The sequence below is a fragment of the Bactrocera tryoni genome, chromosome 3 (assembly GCF_016617805.1).
Source record: "Bactrocera tryoni isolate S06 chromosome 3, CSIRO_BtryS06_freeze2, whole genome shotgun sequence".
Lineage (NCBI taxonomy): Eukaryota > Metazoa > Arthropoda > Insecta > Diptera > Tephritidae > Bactrocera > Bactrocera tryoni.
In genome coordinates this window covers 85809463-85827927 of record NC_052501.1, presented here as the reverse complement: position 1 = coordinate 85827927, position 18465 = coordinate 85809463, and the positions used below count along the sequence as shown (strand labels likewise).

Here is an 18465-nt window from a genome sequence, read left to right as displayed (position 1 = left end):
AATTGCCGGCAGATGTATTGCTGCGATGGGTGCTCTAAGGCTCAAGAATGCTGGGCATATATAGGGATCCAACTCGCCGAATATTTCTCCTCTTTTTACTTGCAGAAGTCGCTGGAGAAGATGCGCAGTGATCTTTTTCACGGATGGGTCGAAGCAAAGAGGGAAGGTTGGAGAGAAACTTTTCTGTAAGGAGCTCGCTGATTTTTCATACAAATGATTTGGTGCGTGACTACGAAAACTTACGAATATTTTCTAAAGGTCCGTATTCAGCTCTTAACTAATTGCTCAAGAAAAAAAATACATTATTTCTTCAAGTAATTTTGACAGCTGGCTACGCATTGTGAATGATCCACATTAGAAGAGCAAGAGAGAATAAACAAAGAAAATAAACTTTGTGCGTAATAGGTATGTATGTATGTGTGTTAACGTACATATTTTCATTTCGATTTAAGGAATGTTGTTGATGATTGGTAAGTTTTATACAACATTTCAAAATGAACTACACTTCATAATAATGATTTTAACTAATTTAGGATGGATTTAACGATTACTTTGGATTCCCTTCAAGAAACAATTGTTGATTTGATGTTTCTTCGCAAAACCAGGTTTGCCATATTCGCATTTTATTGAAAAAAAGTATTACAAATTAGTACTAGATTTCTTTAGAGCTGCATACTAGCACACGTAAATTTATCGCAGGAAAGTTTCTTGACCGTTTTTTAAGCGTTTTTTTATGAAGTTTTTATATTTCTTGAGAGCTGGATACTAAGCTTAACAAATGAAACAGCCAAATACAAACAGCCGTAATCAGCACGAATCGAATCAAAAAAGCTGTCAAACCGCACGCACTTGACATTTCAATATTCTGGAAAATATTAAGAACATTCTTATATCCAAAAGTATGAATTCTTGCACAATAAACTAAAAATCCGTTTGATAAGAAAACCGCAAAAATTTTGCTGCCCAGAAAGCTTGGGTATTTTCACACTTGCGATAAGCTTTTGGATGTAAAGAACGCAACCGCAAAGTGGAATCAAGAGAATTTTTATTACACAAAAATGCATTTGCAAAGCCAGTTGCAAGCGGTCTGTCGCTCAGCGCAGTTGAAAGCAGCAATTTGTCGCGTTATTGTGGAAAGTCAAACCAAATATTTCTGTAAATGAGAACGAAATACAAAGAATATACATAAATAATATAATTTGGAAAGAAAAACATAAATAAACATCAAAATGGGCATTGCAGTGCTCTATGCGCTGGTCGTCGTTTTTGTGGGCGCCATTTATTGGAAACTACGTCACCACTACAGCTATTGGGCGCGCCGCGGCGTACCACATGAGACACCACAATACTTCCTCGGCAATATGAGTGGCCTCGGCACCAAGTATCACTGGAAAGACATCAATATACGCTTCTATAACCGCTTCAGAGGTCAAACGCCCATATTCGGCGCCTACACTTTCCTCAAGCGTGTCGCCTACATCATAGATTTCGATCTTATCAAGCAAATTTTAGTGAAGGACTTCAACTATTTCACCGATCGTGGACTCTTTCACAATGTGCGCGATGATCCGCTCACCGGCAACTTACTGTTCTTGGACGGCGAGCCGTGGCGTGTGCTGCGCCACAAGTTATCGCCCGCTTTCACCACCGGCAAGATACGTTTCATGTTCCCCACTATGGTGACCGTGGGTGAGCGCATTGTTGGCGCATGCCAGCGCATTATGAATATAGGCGGCACCGTGGAAATGAAGGAGCTCTGTGCGCGCTACACCACCGATGTTATTGGCGAGGTTGCCTTCGGCATTGAGTGCAATAGCTTGAAAGATCCGCAGGCGATATTCCGGCGAATGGGCAGGAATATTGTCGATAAGCCACGTCACTCGCTACTTGTGCAGGCCTTCATGTTCACAGATCCAGAGCGCGCACGACAGTTGCGTTTAAAGAATTTTACCGATGACGTCACCGAATTCTTCATGGGTGTAGTGCGTGAAACCGTGGCCTACAGGGAAAAGAATGGCGTGAAACGTAACGATTTCATGGATATGATGTTGGAAATGAAGGCGCAACGCGATCGCCTCAAAGAAGTTGACATCGAAGAGAATGACTTGACGAATGGTTTGAATATCGAGCAGGTGGCAGCGCAAGCGCTGGTCTTCTATTTGGCTGGCTTTGAAACCTCATCCACCGTCATGTCTTTCTGTTTGTATGAGTTGGCTTTGAATCCAGAAGTGCAAGAGAAATTGCGTGAGGAAATATTTAGTGTATTGCAGAAATCAGAGGATCAAGTAACATACGAGTCTATTAAGGAAATGACTTATGTGAAAAAAGTGATATCAGGTGGGTGAAGTGTTGCTTAGGAAAATTTATTATAATATTATTTTCTTAAATTTAATTTGCTTTCTTAGAAACACTACGCAAGCACCCCGTCATACCGCATCTAACGCGCTTGGCCGTCGCCGATTACAAAGTACCGAAGACCAACTGGTTGCTGGAGCGTGGCATGCGCATCTTCATACCCGTCGACGCTATACACCATGACCCCGAAATCTATCCCGATCCCGACAAATTCGACCCCGAACGCTTTACACCGGAAGCCATTGCGCAGCGCCACCCTTTCGCCTACTTGCCTTTCGGCGACGGCCCGCGCAATTGCATTGGCATGCGTTTCGGCGAATTGCAGACCGCCATTGGCGTCATACAACTGCTGCGCCACTTTCGTTTCAAACCTTCATCGCGCACACTCAAACCGATGGTTTATTTGAAAAAGAATTTCCTCATCGCCGCTGACGGTGGCATACATCTGACCGTGGAGAATCTGGAGAAAACCAACTAGCAGCGCTGTTGTGTTCGAGAAAGTGCGCAAAAGCATAAAATTGCCTTGGAAAATTAGTCATGCAAATAATGCCTCAATGTTGCTGTAATTGCTTATATATGTACATATGTTTATATGCGCATGTGCATATTTATTAGCCTTTGTAATATCTCCTTATATTGAAATGCATTTTCAATCTTTCTCATATTCACTTCATGTAATTATCTATCGTCTATGCACTCACAATAAAGCCGCTTTGTAATAGACTGTTTGGTTTCTATGTGTGTGTGTGTTTTGTACCTCACATTCAATGTGTTAATTATATATATTTATAGACAATAAAAGCACAACACTTCCAATTAATGGCTTTTATAATACATAACATAAGTGAATTACATGGATTACATATATACACATACATACATACATACATACTTGACCATGTACAAGTTCAAGTACCCTAAGTGTATGTGACAGTGCGTGTGTTGCACTTGTTCACTTTCAAACCTTCTTATCTTGATCTGTCCGCTCTTCGTAAAAAACGCGCTCTACTTTACATATATGTTTGTACATATGTATTAACAAAATAGCGCCGCGAAGGTATATATGGTAAATAAATAAAGTTTGTTTGCCTAAAATAAGCTTTTTTTCTGCCCCGCTAGAACAGTGGTCGGCAAGAGAGAAACTGGACGAAATTAAAGATACCCAGTGAGAATTCTGTTTAAATAAATTTCGTGAATATTTTTTATTCTTCGTTGAAAAATATACTTTCGTGTTTCCTCTTTCTATATTTACAGTACAGCCAGGTCCTTCTCCACCTGATCTCTCCAACATAATTAAAGTCTTCCTCTTCCTCTACCTAGCCATCGTAGCACAAAGGACTATAAATCTTCCGCAGAACCTTTCTCTCAAAAACTCCAAACGTCGCCCCATCAGATATTATCATCGTCCATGCCTCTGCACTATATATCAGGATGGTGTTGATAATTGACTTCTTTTGGTCTTTCTTCGTCGAGAGGGGACTTTACTTCTCAATTGCCTACTCAGTGTGAAGTGCGACCTGTTGGCAAGAGTTATTCAGCGTTGGATTTCGAGACTAAGGTTGTTGTAGGTTTTAATGCTGGTTACAAGATAGACAAAATTATCCACGACTTCGAAGCTATGACTGTCAACAGTGATGTGGGAGCCAAGTGACAAATAGTAGTCCGATGGTGCAAGGTCAGGGCAAAACTTCCCAGCCAAGCTCTCCCAATTTTTGCCGAGTAATCAAAGATGTGTGTAGTCTAGCATTGTCCTGATGGAACACGAAATCCTGTATGTTGATCAGTTCTGGCCTTTATTTCCGATTGCTTGTTTCAATCTCATCAGTTCTTAACAATAACATGTAGAATCAATCGTTCGACCAGACTGGAGCAGCTCATAGTGAATGATTCCTTTCCAATCCCACAAAACACTCAGAATAACTTTTTGAAGCATCAATCCTAGCTTTGCGACCATTTGTTGAGCTTCACCACGCTTGGACCATGATCTTTTCGCACATCATTGACGTATTTGATCCACTTTTCGTCTCCTGTTACCAATCGCTTCAGAAATGGTTCGATTTCATTTCGTTACAGCGAAGAATCGCAGATGTTAATTCGGTTCATTAAACTGTTCACAGACAGCTCAAGTAGTACCCAAACATCGAGATTCAAAACCGTTAGAAGGTAAATGTTAAGTTCGTTGGCGGTGTCATGGCTGCTTATATAACGGTTCTGGTCAATCTTTTCTATAATTTCATAGACTTTTTCAACGATAGATCGACAACAGCGTGGTGCATCTTTCAAACTGAAATTTCCAGAACGGAAGCGAGCGAACCATTGTTGTGCTACACGAACTTATACAGCATCGTCTCCATTAACTGCACAAATTTCATTGGTGGCTTCCCTTTTTTGCACAAAAATTCAAAATATAGCGAATTTTTCATTATTTTCGTTCATTTTTGAACAACTGTTACTTTGTTTCAACTTCCCCGAATTAAATTTTGTTTGGTTAAATGAAACTTAAAATCTCATCTTTCCAACACTGTATGGTATTACACAATGTGATGGGTAGCACTGGAGATATGAGACTGCAACAATATCTATATACAAAATACAAAGAGACTTTTTCGACCAAAATAAACGAGTTTTAAGCCCTCAGGTTTACTTGTAAAGCCTAAACAAAAATCTGTACTAAGGCAAGGCTTTGAAGCATAATTTTTTGATATCCCGACAAGAAAGAAAGTGACCATGGCCTATATATAGATATATCCTAAATAACTATTTATAAGTGTGTTGGAAGTCTAATTTTTTTATTATAGATAAATGCTGTTATTGTTCAAAAGCTTCATTATCTTAAAAAAAAAATGTGTGTCCTAATAACTGATAAGCTTTTGCAAGCTTAAAAGCTATATGTAGAGTTATCAAATAAAATTTCGAACACAATACTCGTGTTATTATCGAAATGATGCCATTTCTTATACATCATTAAGAAAAAAAAGTTCTATAAAATTACTATTCGTTGCGCCAGCGGTTTCAACTTCAAATTATTCAAATTAAATAGAAAATACAGAAATATAACAGTAAAACTTAAAGCTTTATAAAGTGGAAACTTTCAATGGCCTTCACGTGAAAAGCACTGCAAAAAGCTATACAAATGTAGCACGTAAATTAACTCCCAAAAAGCACAAAGCTTGCGATAAACACGCCAGACATAAAAACTAATATAAAAGAGCAGCGCAACACAGATGACTTGCGAAATTTAAAATTTAGAAAACAGAAAGTATGAATGAATTAATTCCCCACAAGTTTAAAGCTTTGGCTGTACGCGCCACACATAACATCAAAAAGAGCATAAAAGAACAGCACGCCAAAAATTACTCAACAATATTTAAAATTTAGTAAACCAACAACCTTCGCTGCGAGAACACACGACATAAGCATCAAACGTAAATTACTGTGGTCTCTAAATAATTGATATCAAGTCAAGATGAGCATAATTATCGCGTTGTTGGCGATCACCTTCACGCTGGTATTTTACTTGTTGAAATACCAGCAATCATATTGGCAAAGGCGTGGCGTGCCGCACGATCCACCCAGCCTACCGTTGGGCACACTGAGGGAGTGGCGTCGCACGAAGTCTATGTGTGAAATATTCAAACCCATCTATAAGCAATTTAAGGGCACTGGTCCATTCTGTGGCGTGTACTTTTTCGTAAAACCAGTCGTTTTCGTGTTGGACCTGGAACTAACTAAGAAGATACTTATTAAAGACTTTCAGAATTTTCAAGATCGTGGCGTTTTTCACAACGAGACTGCAGATCCACTCACTGGCAATCTCTTCCAGTTGGATGGACCACAGTGGCAAGTGTTGCGTAAAAAGCTGTCGCCCACATTCACCTCGGGCAAAATGAAATTAATGTTTCCCACTGTCGTGAAAGTGGCTCACGAGTTAATTGAAGTTATGCGCGAGAAAACTAAAAACGCACCCGACAATGTTTTCGAGATCACCGAACTGCAATCACGCTACACTGCCGATGTAATTGGCTCATGCGCTTTTGGTCTCGAGTGTAACAGTTTGCATAATCCCGATGCTGAGTTCGTGATAATGGGACGCAAGGCGCTGATCGAACGCAGACATGGCAAACTAGTCGACACGTTCATAGAGAGTTATCCAAGTTTGGCGCGTAAATTGAATTTGTGCTCGCTTACAAAAGAAGTGGAAGACTTCTATGTCGGCATAGTTCGTAATACACTCGAATATAGAGAGAAGAATGGGGTGAAACGTAATGATTTCATGAATATTTTGTTGGAATTGAAAAACAAGGAAGGCGCTACCGATGGACTGTCAGTGGAGGAGATTGCAGCGCAGGCTTTTGTATTCCTCATAGCTGGCTTCGAAACCTCCTCAACCACTATGGGCTTCGCTCTGTATGAATTGGCCAAAAATCAGGAAGTACAAGATAGGTTGCGACAGGAGATCAATACGACGCTAAACGAGCACAACAACGAGTGCACCTATGAGAACATACATCAGATGAAATATCTAGAACAAGTTTTATCAGGTAAACATTTGATTGCTGTTTTATGAAAATCTTCCTTTTATTAATTAATAATAATGCATTTTTTGAACTTTAGAAACTTTACGTAAGTACCCCGTACTGCCGTTTTTGGAACGTTATGCAAAGGCAGATTATGACACCGGCGATCCACGCTATCTCATCGAGAAGAACATGCGTGTATTCATATTCAGCTATGGCATACATTACGATCCCGAGTACTATCCCGATCCAGAGAAATTCGATCCGGAACGTTTCACTGAGGAGGAAATTCAGAAACGACCCGCCTGCACTTGGTTACCATTCGGCGATGGACCACGCAATTGCATCGGCTTGCGTTTCGGCAAAATGCAGGCGCTAATCGGTCTCGCATTGCTGATCAAGCATTTCAAATTCTCCTTTGCACCACAGACACCAGCTGAATTGACTTACAAAAAAGAGACAATACTGCTATCAGCGGAACATGGCATACACTTGCGGGTGGAGGCGTTGAAAGAGTAATTGAATGGGTGTGCTAGGCAGTCGTGGAGCAACGAGAGAGTTGTCTTCATCTTATGTACATATCGTACATATGTATTTTTAATAAGCAATGTTAGAATAAAAAATGTAAATAAATATTGTTTTCGAAATTTGCGTGTCATAAAATTATTATGTAGATAATTAATGGTACTTAGAGTACTTAACTTGCAGACTAGCAATCATCTTTGACTAAATACTTATAAGACACACGTACTTACTTCGACTAATATGTAAGGGGGTATGCCACACTCTCCTTTTATGTCAAATACCCGCTAATTGGTTCGTAAATAAAGACTTAACTAGACTTAGCCTAATCTTTAGAAAATTAAAATTCTGTGTAGCACCTGATTCAGCACAAAGTTGTCGACTGACGCTGTTGATTAAGTATACTATATTTGTTTATTGCGTGATAAAAATTAAAAACCAGTTGATAAAAATTAAAGATTTTGAAATGACTTTGCGTTTTTAGCGCCATGTAAACATGTTTTTGCGTGTTTTTGAATATAAATAAAGCACATACCGGCACCCAAATGTAATGACTCGGCATAAATGTTACGTGCATGTGTTCGACAAAGTATTACTGTTTGAGCTCGGCAACAAAATATTGCTATTTTAATATATGTTTAGCTACCTTATCAATTTAGCACATTGAACGCTAACCGGCTGGCGTTTGGCTAGATTAGATTAGGTAAGGTTATGGTTCTGATCTTCGATGAAGAGACCTTAATTGTCAAACTATAAATCATCAAAAAAGTACTAAAATTAGAGCTGAACCTTTATCCGCTAGATTACGCAGTTCCTAGTAAGAATTTCCAGATGCAAAGTAGGTGCTTTTAAAAAGTCTACTGTGCTTGAATAATATAACGTGACTAATAATATAACTTTGCGAGACATTCACTGGTTTCTGTAAAATCCGAGCAGACTTACGCCTGAACAACGTTAACAAATCGTTCAACTTGATTACGAAAATCCACGTTCTCTAAAGAATGTATTTCGCGCGCTTCGCTCAACTTATGGTCAATGTCATTGACCTACTGAGCGCACTATTCGAAACACCATCACCCATCTCGAAACGCAGCATACATTATTGGATAATATTCGACCGAATAGACTACTACTTCTACGAAGTGAAGAAAATATAGCAGAGTACACACGAAGACCGTGGAGAGTCGATTCGGCGCCGTTTACAGCAACTCGGACTGCCGTATGGAACGACTTGCCACATTTCATTTCGAGATCTTAAATTGAAAGCGTGCCAAATACAGCAAAAAAAGTTTCACGAAGATCCGACGTTTTCGAGTCAAATTTCGTTCAACGATGAGGCCCATTTCTGGCTCAATGGGTCTATAAACAAGCGAAATTGCCGCATTTGGTACAAAGAGCAACCAGAAGAGATCCAAGAGCTGCCACTTCATTCAGAAAAAACAATGGGTTGGTGTGGTTTTTGGGCTGGTGGAATCATCATACCATATTTCTTCTAAAATAATGCCGGAAAGAACGTAACCGTCAATAGCGACTGTTTCCACGACAGTCGGGTCTACATAACCAGAACGGACCCGGATTTTTATTTGGCTAAGGACTGTCAATTCACATAATTCAGCCGCTACAACAAGAATAGCAATAACAACAACCGTAATCTCGCCATGATCACCGACTTTTTGATGAGTGAGATTAAAGCTCGTGATCTCGGTGACATTTGGTTTCAACACGACGGCGCCACTTCCCACACATCACAACAATCAATGGAATTACTGAGATAACACTTCGGTGAGCAGATAATTTCCAGTTTTGGGCTGGTCGATTGGCCACCAAGACCATGTGATAACACACCGTCAAACTTTTTCCTGTAGGGAGCCTTGGAACAAAATATTACGCGTATCATTCGTTAGTTACCAGTCAGAATGCTCGAAATAGTCATTGAAAATTGGCCTCAGCGGATAGACCATCTGAGACGTAGCCGCGGCCAACATTTGAAAAGAGTAATCTTCAAGAAATAAATGCCAAAGAATGTTCATTCGAATGATAATAAACATTCCCCATTAAACTTTCTGTGTTTTTTCTTTAAAAAAGTAGGGAACTTCGAAATGGATCACCCTTTATCAGTTTCATCCTCAAAGTTAATTTTCATGATAAAATAGATAACGACGCCATCTAGAATGCGCAGATTTGTAAGACTTCTAGGCTGTCATTGAACTTGCCCAACGTTTACACAGAAATAATAACACACTGACATAGATTGTTAGGGTTTCAGCATTTGAAAACCGGTCTGAGATAACTTCTGGATACATGTGACCTAAATTAAAAAAATATCGCATGATACTTTTCATATCAAAAACACGCATGCGATATTTGATTTCATTATTTTTTCTCACATCAAAACTCTCACCGAAATTAGAGCAACCGTAAGCATGTGGGCACTTTGCGTGCAGCTGCACTTAAAATCGCTTCAAGTAACTCCACGGTTTGCTTCTTCTATTTTTCAATTTTCAGGGTGTCCAAAGGGTGACTGTGTGTGCCTCTGTGTGTAGGACTTTTTCTGCCGGCACGTTTATGTCACAAAGATGTTATATTTATAATTTTGTAATTATTTGGCTTCTTCGGCGCGCGCTTATTTCGCGACAATGGTATTTAAGGCTGATTGCACTTTCGTAACTGTTTTCACTGTGATCATTACAAGAACCGGCAATGGACGTCTCGGTGCTTTTCGGCCTGCTTATTGGCATCGTCTTGCTAATTGCGTTTTGTTTACTACGTCAGCAGAGTTACTGGCGTCGGCGCGGCATACCGCACAGCAAGCCTATGCTCTTGATGTCCATGGGAACCAAGCATGTAGTGCAGATTTTACGCGAGTCATATCAGCAGTTCAAAGGCACGGGACCCTTTTGTGGATTCTTTTTGCTAGCCACCAATACAGCGCTAATAGTGGACTTGGAGTTGGTGAAGAAGATACTCGTTAAGGATTTCAACTACTTTTCGGATCGTGGTCTGTACACTAATGCGCACAATGATCCGCTTTCGGGTAATATGTTCTTCGCCGAAGTTGAGGGTTGGAAGCGTTTACGTGCAAAACTGACGCCGACCTTCACCTCTGGCAAAATGAAGAACATGTTTCATATGGTTACGGCGGTCGGCGAGCGTTTTGCGGCAACAGTTCACACCCGAATCGGTGGTGGCGATGCTGAAGGTCACGGCAAAGTGCTGCTTGTATCAGACCTTAGTGGACGCTATACCACCGATACGATCGGCACTTGCGCCTTCGGGCTCGAGTGCAATAGCCTAGATGCGGAGACACCAGATTTCGTATTGGTCACGAATAGTTTTATCAATCGCCGGCGTCATAACAAACTTGTCGAGGGCTTAATCTTCAGTTTTCCGCGTATTGCACGCTTTCTGGGTATGCGCATTATGTCACAGCATGTGCACGACTTCTATATAAAGCTTGTGGAAGACACGCTCGAGTACCGCAAAGGCACGAAATTGCGACGTAACGATTTTCTTGACCTACTAATCGATATGATGGAACGTGAGGATGCCGATGGCAAACGTATTGAAGGTTTGAGTGTGAACGAAATAGCCGCACAGACCTTTTTGATGTTTCTGGCGGGATTTGAGACCTCAGCGACAACAATGAGCTTTGCACTTTACTTACTGGCGCAGCATCCCGACATCCAAGAACGACTAAGGCGAGATATTAACGAGGTGCTCGCTGCCAACAATGAACTGCTCACATATGAGTGTATCAAGCAAATGAGCTACCTGCAACAAGTAATATGTGGTAAGTTCCTATACGTAAATATGTCCTTTTAACCCAAACTCAGCTTAGTTTATGCTTACTTACAGAGACGCTTCGTATGTATCCGATCGTGCCGAATCTGATGCGCAAGGCACAGTCGTATTACGACACTGGCGACCCAAAGTATTACATTGAGAAGGGCACCTTGGTCATTATACCCACTATAGCCATACATTATGACCCACAGTATTACCCGAATCCTGAGCGCTTCCAGCCCGCGCGTTTCACTCCCGAAGAAGTTCAACGCCGACCTGCTTGTACTTGGCTGCCTTTCGGCGAGGGTCCACGCAATTGTATCGGCATGCGTTTTGGCAGAATGCAGACCAGCATCGGGCTAATTTATTTGTTACGTAATTTTCGATTTAGTGTCGCCGCTGAAACCGAAATACCCTGTCCATTAATAAAAGCATCGTGCTTGGTTTCACCAGAGAATGGCATCCAGCTCAGAGTGGACAGAGTAGAACGCGCCAAGCCTATTAGACGTGAATGGAAAAATCTGTGAAACTTTAAACGAAAAAGTCAACTTTTTTATAATCAGACTTATAAGTGATCTATAAGATATAGTATAATGTTTTACCTTCTAAATGTAATGAACTATTTTCAACTAATATCAGAATATCTATTCGGTAAGAGTTTTGTATTTTCTTCCGCAATACAGACTGCATTACAATCATAAAAATTTATTCGGTCCCCAATAATCGAGTAACATACTGTATACCAGCGCTGTCTTTTATTCCGAAGTCGCAGGTGCTAATCAAATCACTGTTAACATGCGTATGAATGTGGGTACATGTGTAAACAATTTGATAAAAAAATACTAGGTCTTGCTCTCCACACGCTAGAAATCACTTTGAGAACTCTCTCATTTATCATGAACTTACTCTCACCGCAAGCAACGGCAATGCTCTCATCACTGGAGTAATGATATCAAATCGCACTCATGTCTCGCTCCTCCCGTGTTCAGTTCTAACGCAACCCTTCGTACGTACACATCGCGCCGTAACACTTTGTGCACCTGTCGGCACGTTTCGCTCAGCTCAGATATACTGCACCTCAATGTTGGGCTATAGTTTCGTAATAGCGCTCTACGCGCTCTTAGGGCTGTTCACAATGTTTGTTGGTATGATTCGTTCGCGTATGCTCTATTGGCAGCGTCGCGGTGTAGCACACGACCAGCCGGCTTTTATATTGGGCAATCTGCGAAGTCTTGCCATCACGCGCCAACTCGGCGTGGCATTACGTGAAACTTACGATAAGTATAAGCATAGTGACGGTCCGTTTTGTGGCTTCTACTTGTTGCTCAATCCAGTAGCGCTAGTGACGGATTTAGATTTGGCACGCAATATACTCGTACGAGACTTTCAAAAGTTCGACGATCGTGGTTTGTACCATAATAAACACGATGATGCATTTTCCGAGAACCTGTGGAGTTTAGAGGGGGACGCATGGCGCACGTTGCGCAGAAAACTGTCGCCGATTTTCACGACAGGTAAAACACAATCCCTCGTACCGCTCGTCACCAAAGTTGGCGAGCAGTTAAAGCAAACATTAGCGAAACAACAAAGCACCGATGCTGAACTGAAGGTGCAAGACCTTGTTGAACGTTACACCACAGATGTTATTGCCAACAGCGTACTCGGTTTGGATTGCAATAGCCTTGAAAGCCCGGATACCGAATTTCGCATGGTCATACAAAGTTTCGCCTCAAAGCAACGCAACAGCTTAGCAGTTGCCTTAATGCAGTGCTTGCCAAAGCTAGCACAACGCTGTCACTTATCCCGGACATTGAGAGAAGTACGAGATTTCTATTACCGCCTAGTCGGCGGTACAATATTACAACGCGAGGAGAATAACATAAAACGCAATGATCTAATGAGCGCACTGATCGAATCGAAAAACACTGAAGAAGGTGGACACAAGTTAACTACCGACGAGATCATTGCAAACTCCGCTTTGTTCTTCAGCGCTGGCTATGAAACCTCATCAGCAACTTTGACTTTTGCACTTTATGAATTGGCACTTAATCAAAAGACTCAAACCAAATTACGCAAAGAAATTACAGAGACGCTAGAAAAGCATGGCGGCAAACTTACCTCGGAATCACTGAGCGATATGAGTTACCTAGATATGGTCATTGCAGGTAAAACCTTGAAATAATATTACTCCATTTATGTAACGAACGTGATTTTTCTTTCGCAGAAACTTTACGCAAACATCCGATAAATCCCTATATCGAACGCGTTGCGAATGAGGACTACGAAACCACAATGGCAGGTTATGTTATATATGCTGGCACTAAGGTGCTCATACCTGTTGAAGCCATACACACTGATCCGGAGTTCTACCCTGAGCCTGCGAAATTCAAACCAGAACGTTTTGAAACTGAAAAAATGGGTCGTCGCCATCCGACGGCTTGGTTACCCTTTGGCGAAGGGCCCCGCAACTGCATTGGCATGCGTTTGGGCCAGTTACTAATCCGAATTGGTCTCATATCCCTACTGAGTCAGTTTAAATTTTCACCATGTCCGCGCACTCACACTCCGTTGGAATACGATGACACAAGTCCACTCTTAAAGCCGCAAAGTGGATTGTATTTACATGCAGCGAGACTCAGTTAGCTGAAAGATCGCGTGTTTAGACGAAATAAGCTCGGCTTTTACTGAAGACTTGTGGAAAAGGCTTTTTAGAAAATGTTCTCGAATCCATAAGCATGTTATATCTTTCATTCAGACAGTGAGTCAAATGTTCCGGTTACAAAAATATGTACATAGCAAGAAGTCTTATGAATTGTTGAGATATTTTATAAGAAATACACACTTGTTTATTTAAAAATTAAATTCAAATTAAGTATATTTAATAATATTACTTTTTATTTCTATAAAACTTATACAAGCTGGTCGATAAATCCTACAATGCTGGAGCAGCGTGCCGGTTTCTGGATCAATTCATTGCCTCCAATTCCTCCACTCTCAAGTATATACCGTTAAGTGTATTGACTAAAAATGACTTCACATTCATCTTCAAAGGTATCTCCGTTTTGTCGCATATGCTGAAGCGATATTTCTGCAATAAATGCGCCAAGCCGATACGAATCTGCATGTAACCGAATCGCTGCCCAATACAGTTCCGTGGGCCCTCACCAAAAGGCAGCCACTCAACGGTTTCACGCTGCTGACGCTTTTCCGGCGTAAAGCGCTCTGGATCCCAATGGTCGGGGTTAGGATAGATGTCGGGGTCGTAATGAATGCCCACAGAGGGCACAATAATCGACATGCCCTTTTTGATAACATAATTCGGATGGCCCGGCACTTGGTAATCGCTCAAAGCCTGTCTATTTAGATGTGGTACAACGGTGTATTTTCGCAGTGTTTCTTTAAAATGATTTGGTAAAGGAAAAAATAAGATACATAACTAAGAAAACATGTTTCCACAATAATAAAAATAATGAAAATAATAGGCTTACCAGCTACCACCTGATCCATGAAACGCATCGCCTGCAGACACTCATATGTGAACTCATTGTTGTACTTCGCAAATGTAACCTGCACCTCACGCCGCAAGCGCTCCTGCAACTCTGGCTGTAGAGCCAACTCGTACAATGCGAAGGACATTGTTGTTGAGGAGGTCTCGAAAGCGGCAATGAAAAAGACAAAGGTCTGTGCTGCCATCTCCGCCATGGTGAGGCATTTCTCCTCGCCATTCGCACCGCGCAATTTCTTATCATTTCTCAAATCAATTAAAATACTCATGAAATCATTGCATTTGATGTTGTTCTTCTCACGATACTCCACAGTTTCACGCACGATGCGCATAAAGAAGTCGCTAATGTCATCGTTTATCGAGCGCATACGCAGCCGGCGCGCCAAATTCGGAAAGCTGTGCAGAAAACCACTTACCAAAGGTCCGTGACGTTCCTCGCTAAAAGAACGTCGTCCCATAACACGAAATTCGGCATCTGGATCACGCAGCGAGTTGCAAGCGATACCAAAAGCAACCTTACCAATTATATCCGTGGTATAACGTGCCAAAATCTCCTTTAACTCGACAATCTTTTCCTCTCTCAGCTGTTCACCCAACACTTCAACCAAATTGTGCGTCACCTCAACGATGGTGGGGAACATGAATTTCATTTTCCCGGACGAGAACGTAGGCGAGAGTTTACCACGTAAGCTACGCCATTTGTGGCCATCCAAGAGAAAGAGATGCCCCGTCAACGGATCGTCACGTTCATTATTAAACATACCGCGATCGGCAAAATTGGCAAAATCCGTTATAAGCACATTTTTGATCAGGTCTACATCCAAGAGCACTACCGCTGGACGCAGAAAGAAATAAAAGCCGCAGAAGGGGCCCGTTCCTTTGTATTTTAAGTAGATATTTCGGCTGATATCGGCATAACTCACTGTGCGATGAATGCCTGCCAAATTGCCCAGCAGCCAGTTGGGCTTGTCGTGCGCTACGCCGAGTCTGCGCCAGTAGTTCAAGCGACGGTGCATAAAAATACCCAGCGCAACAAGCATGGCGAGGATGAGCATCAATAAAACTGCGGTCATTGACATCGTGAATGAAGATTTTTCGTGTTTGGTATGCGTCACTTGCGCGTATTTCGTTTACTCAGTATTTTGCAATGTTTTTTTCTCGTTTCGTCAGTGCATCTTGAGCCGACAATCAGCGCTTCACGGTTACAACTGAACGGTGCGTGCTTGGGCAAGCGCTTTTATAAACTTCCTTAAGCTGCAGACGGTGTAACGAAAATAAATGAAAATATTTTTATTTTGATAATTCTGCATTTTGTTTGTTGAGCTTGAGCCCGCTAGGAAAATATGCACATAGCTTGTGAATTATATCGGAGTGTCGGTTGAAGGATATTAATTAATTACCCCAACCTTTCGCTGTATTGTATCGCAGGAAATCTGTATCAGTTACTAGGCTTGAGTTACTTCTTTAAGTCAGTTCACAAATGCACTGACTTTCTTACCGTGTTACTAACTCTTTTAATGTCTTATATATATATATACATATATATATATATATATATATATATATATATGTCATAGACCATAGACTTGACGTAGTCCCACAGGAAATAGTCTAACGGCGTCAAATCGCACGACCGAGGTGGCCAATTAACTGGGCCAATCCGTGAGATAACACGTTCACCAAACTTGATTTTAAATAAATCGATTTTTACATTGGCTATGTCACTTGTGGCACCGTCCTGTTGGAAGCACATATTCTTCAAATCCATATCATCCAATTCGCACCAAAAATGTTCGGTTATCATTGTGCGGTAGTGATTTCCATTTACAGTAACGCCGCAGACGCCGCAGGCCCATAAACCGCACCAAACCGTAAATTTTTCGGGATGCAGTGGAGACTCAAGGAGCACGTGTGGATTGCTTCCTGACCAATAACGCATACTTTGCTTATTGACGAAGCCATTCAGCCAGAAATGAGCCTCATGGTTGGAGATTATTTTTCGATGAAAATGCGAATAATTTTCAAGTTGTTGCTCAACCCAAATTAACGAACGTACGACGATTTTGGTGGTCAAGTGGCTTTAGTTTTTGCGTCAATTTGATCTTGTAAGGATGTAGGTCAAGACTTTTTCGAAAAATTCGACATAATGACACGACAGAGATGCCCAACACTTGAGAACGGCGTGTGAGAGATTGATTTGGGTCTTCCTCAATTGATGTGCTCGCGGCAGCAATATTTTCGACACTGTGGGCACTTCCTTGCCTCACTGCCACGCGAAAATTTTGTACTACGCCCATGGATTCAAATTTTTTCACCAGACGCTCAACTGTTGATCTAACAGGACGATTATGACGCCCATAAATTGGACATAGCGTTCTTAAAGTTGAGGCCACTAACTCCGAATTTCGGTAGTAAGTTTTGATAATTTCGACTCGTTGTTGAATCGCATATCTTTCCATAATGAAATGACAAACTCTACTGAGAAAAAATATCAAAAGACTTGGAAAACATCGTTTTCTGTATCTATCGGTCTACTTTTGTAGAGATTGTCCCTATTGAAAAACCCGTTACTTCATGCATTTCTCAATCGAAATCGAATAACTACCGCTCTGCCTTGGATAAACAGCGGTTGCTGTATCAACATCTCCACATAAGTTTATGCACTCTCCCGCAATTTGTATGCAAATTTTTAGCAATGCATAATTCGCCAAATTTGTTTGCCAAAAATACTCCTGCTCGCTTCCATAAACAAATATAGTACATAGATATACATACATATAAATACACGCACATTGCCGAGAGACTTCCAGAGAGAGCTTTTGTTGCTAATAATGCTCTTCAAACAAGTAATTTATTTCGTATACATTAACGGCTATGACAATGATCTGATAAATGAAACAACTCGTTATTCTCTGGCATTTACGACTTTTTTTGAGATGATCCGAATTTACTTAAACTTTTTGGCGGCAGACTCCCGCTCTTATATAATTTTTTGTATAAACGTCATTGTTTTAGATTTGCTTATCTTTTTTAATTACATTATTGTTTTAGGGGTGTTTCGAAACGGTTTAAATCAGCTTAAGATAAAACGAAGTTAGAGGAAAATATACATATGTAAAATATTTTCCCTAAATCATAATCATGTTCCCGCGGTTATTTCCTTATCAAAATACCAATGAAATATGTATTTGTATATCAATTACTTAACCACAGAAGTACTTACACTATCAACAAACTTGCTTTAGATCTAATATCAACAAAAAGTCAATAGCATGAGTGCGTACAGGGTGAGCCATTTCATAGCTGAAATTCCTCATATTCTCATATTTTGGCCAAATATAAATAACATAATCAAACAACACAAGATGTAACTCATCACTCTTTATAGTATTGGAACTTATGGACATTTCTAGTAAAAATTCCATCTCTCTCACTCTCTCTATTTGAGAAAGTATAAAGATCGTTAAGCGAATTAAAAGACAGCGGCTACGCTGGCTGGGTCATGTTGTCCAAAATGACACTCCAGCTCTGAAAGTATTCGACGCAGTAGGAAGAGGAAGACCTCCACTCCGTTGGAAGGACCAGGGGGAGAAGGACCTGGCTTTGCCTGGAATCTTCAATTGGCGCCACGTAAAGAAGAAACGACTGGCGCACTGTTGTTAACTCGGCTATAATCGCGTAAGCGCTGTCTACGTCAGTAAAAAGGAAAAAATATTCTTCAACTCACTTCTATAACTACGCTGATTATTGCCCTCCTATCGAAATTCTCAAATAAAAGTCGGA

The 18465-nt window shown here is 40.9% G+C and overlaps 3 protein-coding genes across 3 annotated transcripts; 2 read left to right on the top strand and 1 right to left on the bottom strand.

Annotated features, from left to right (window-relative positions):
* Positions 1-731: 731 nt before the first annotated feature.
* Positions 732-3092, top strand: LOC120770285 (probable cytochrome P450 6a13). The gene is made up of 2 exons (XM_040097621.1): positions 732-2337; positions 2406-3092. Exons 1-2 carry the CDS (start codon positions 1230-1232, stop codon positions 2831-2833), a joined length of 1536 nt encoding a protein of 511 aa, XP_039953555.1. The 5' UTR covers positions 732-1229; the 3' UTR covers positions 2834-3092.
* A 2619-nt stretch (positions 3093-5711) lies between these two features.
* On the top strand, positions 5712-14054 carry LOC120770809. Its single transcript, XM_040098388.1, has 7 exons — positions 5712-6896; positions 6970-7387; positions 9010-9074; positions 10087-11184; positions 11250-11684; positions 12167-13342; positions 13402-14054. The coding sequence occupies exons 1-7, from the start codon at positions 5822-5824 to the stop codon at positions 13818-13820; spliced, it is 4686 nt and encodes a 1561-aa protein (XP_039954322.1). The 5' UTR covers positions 5712-5821; the 3' UTR covers positions 13821-14054.
* Positions 14055-14101: 47 nt separating this feature from the next.
* Positions 14102-15902, bottom strand: LOC120771341 (cytochrome P450 6a9-like). The gene is made up of 2 exons (XM_040099286.1): positions 14666-15902; positions 14102-14573 (listed from the first exon to the last, which is right to left on the bottom strand). The coding sequence occupies exons 1-2, from the start codon at positions 15759-15761 to the stop codon at positions 14143-14145; spliced, it is 1527 nt and encodes a 508-aa protein (XP_039955220.1). The 5' UTR covers positions 15762-15902; the 3' UTR covers positions 14102-14142.
* Between the last annotated feature and the right edge of the window lie 2563 nt (positions 15903-18465).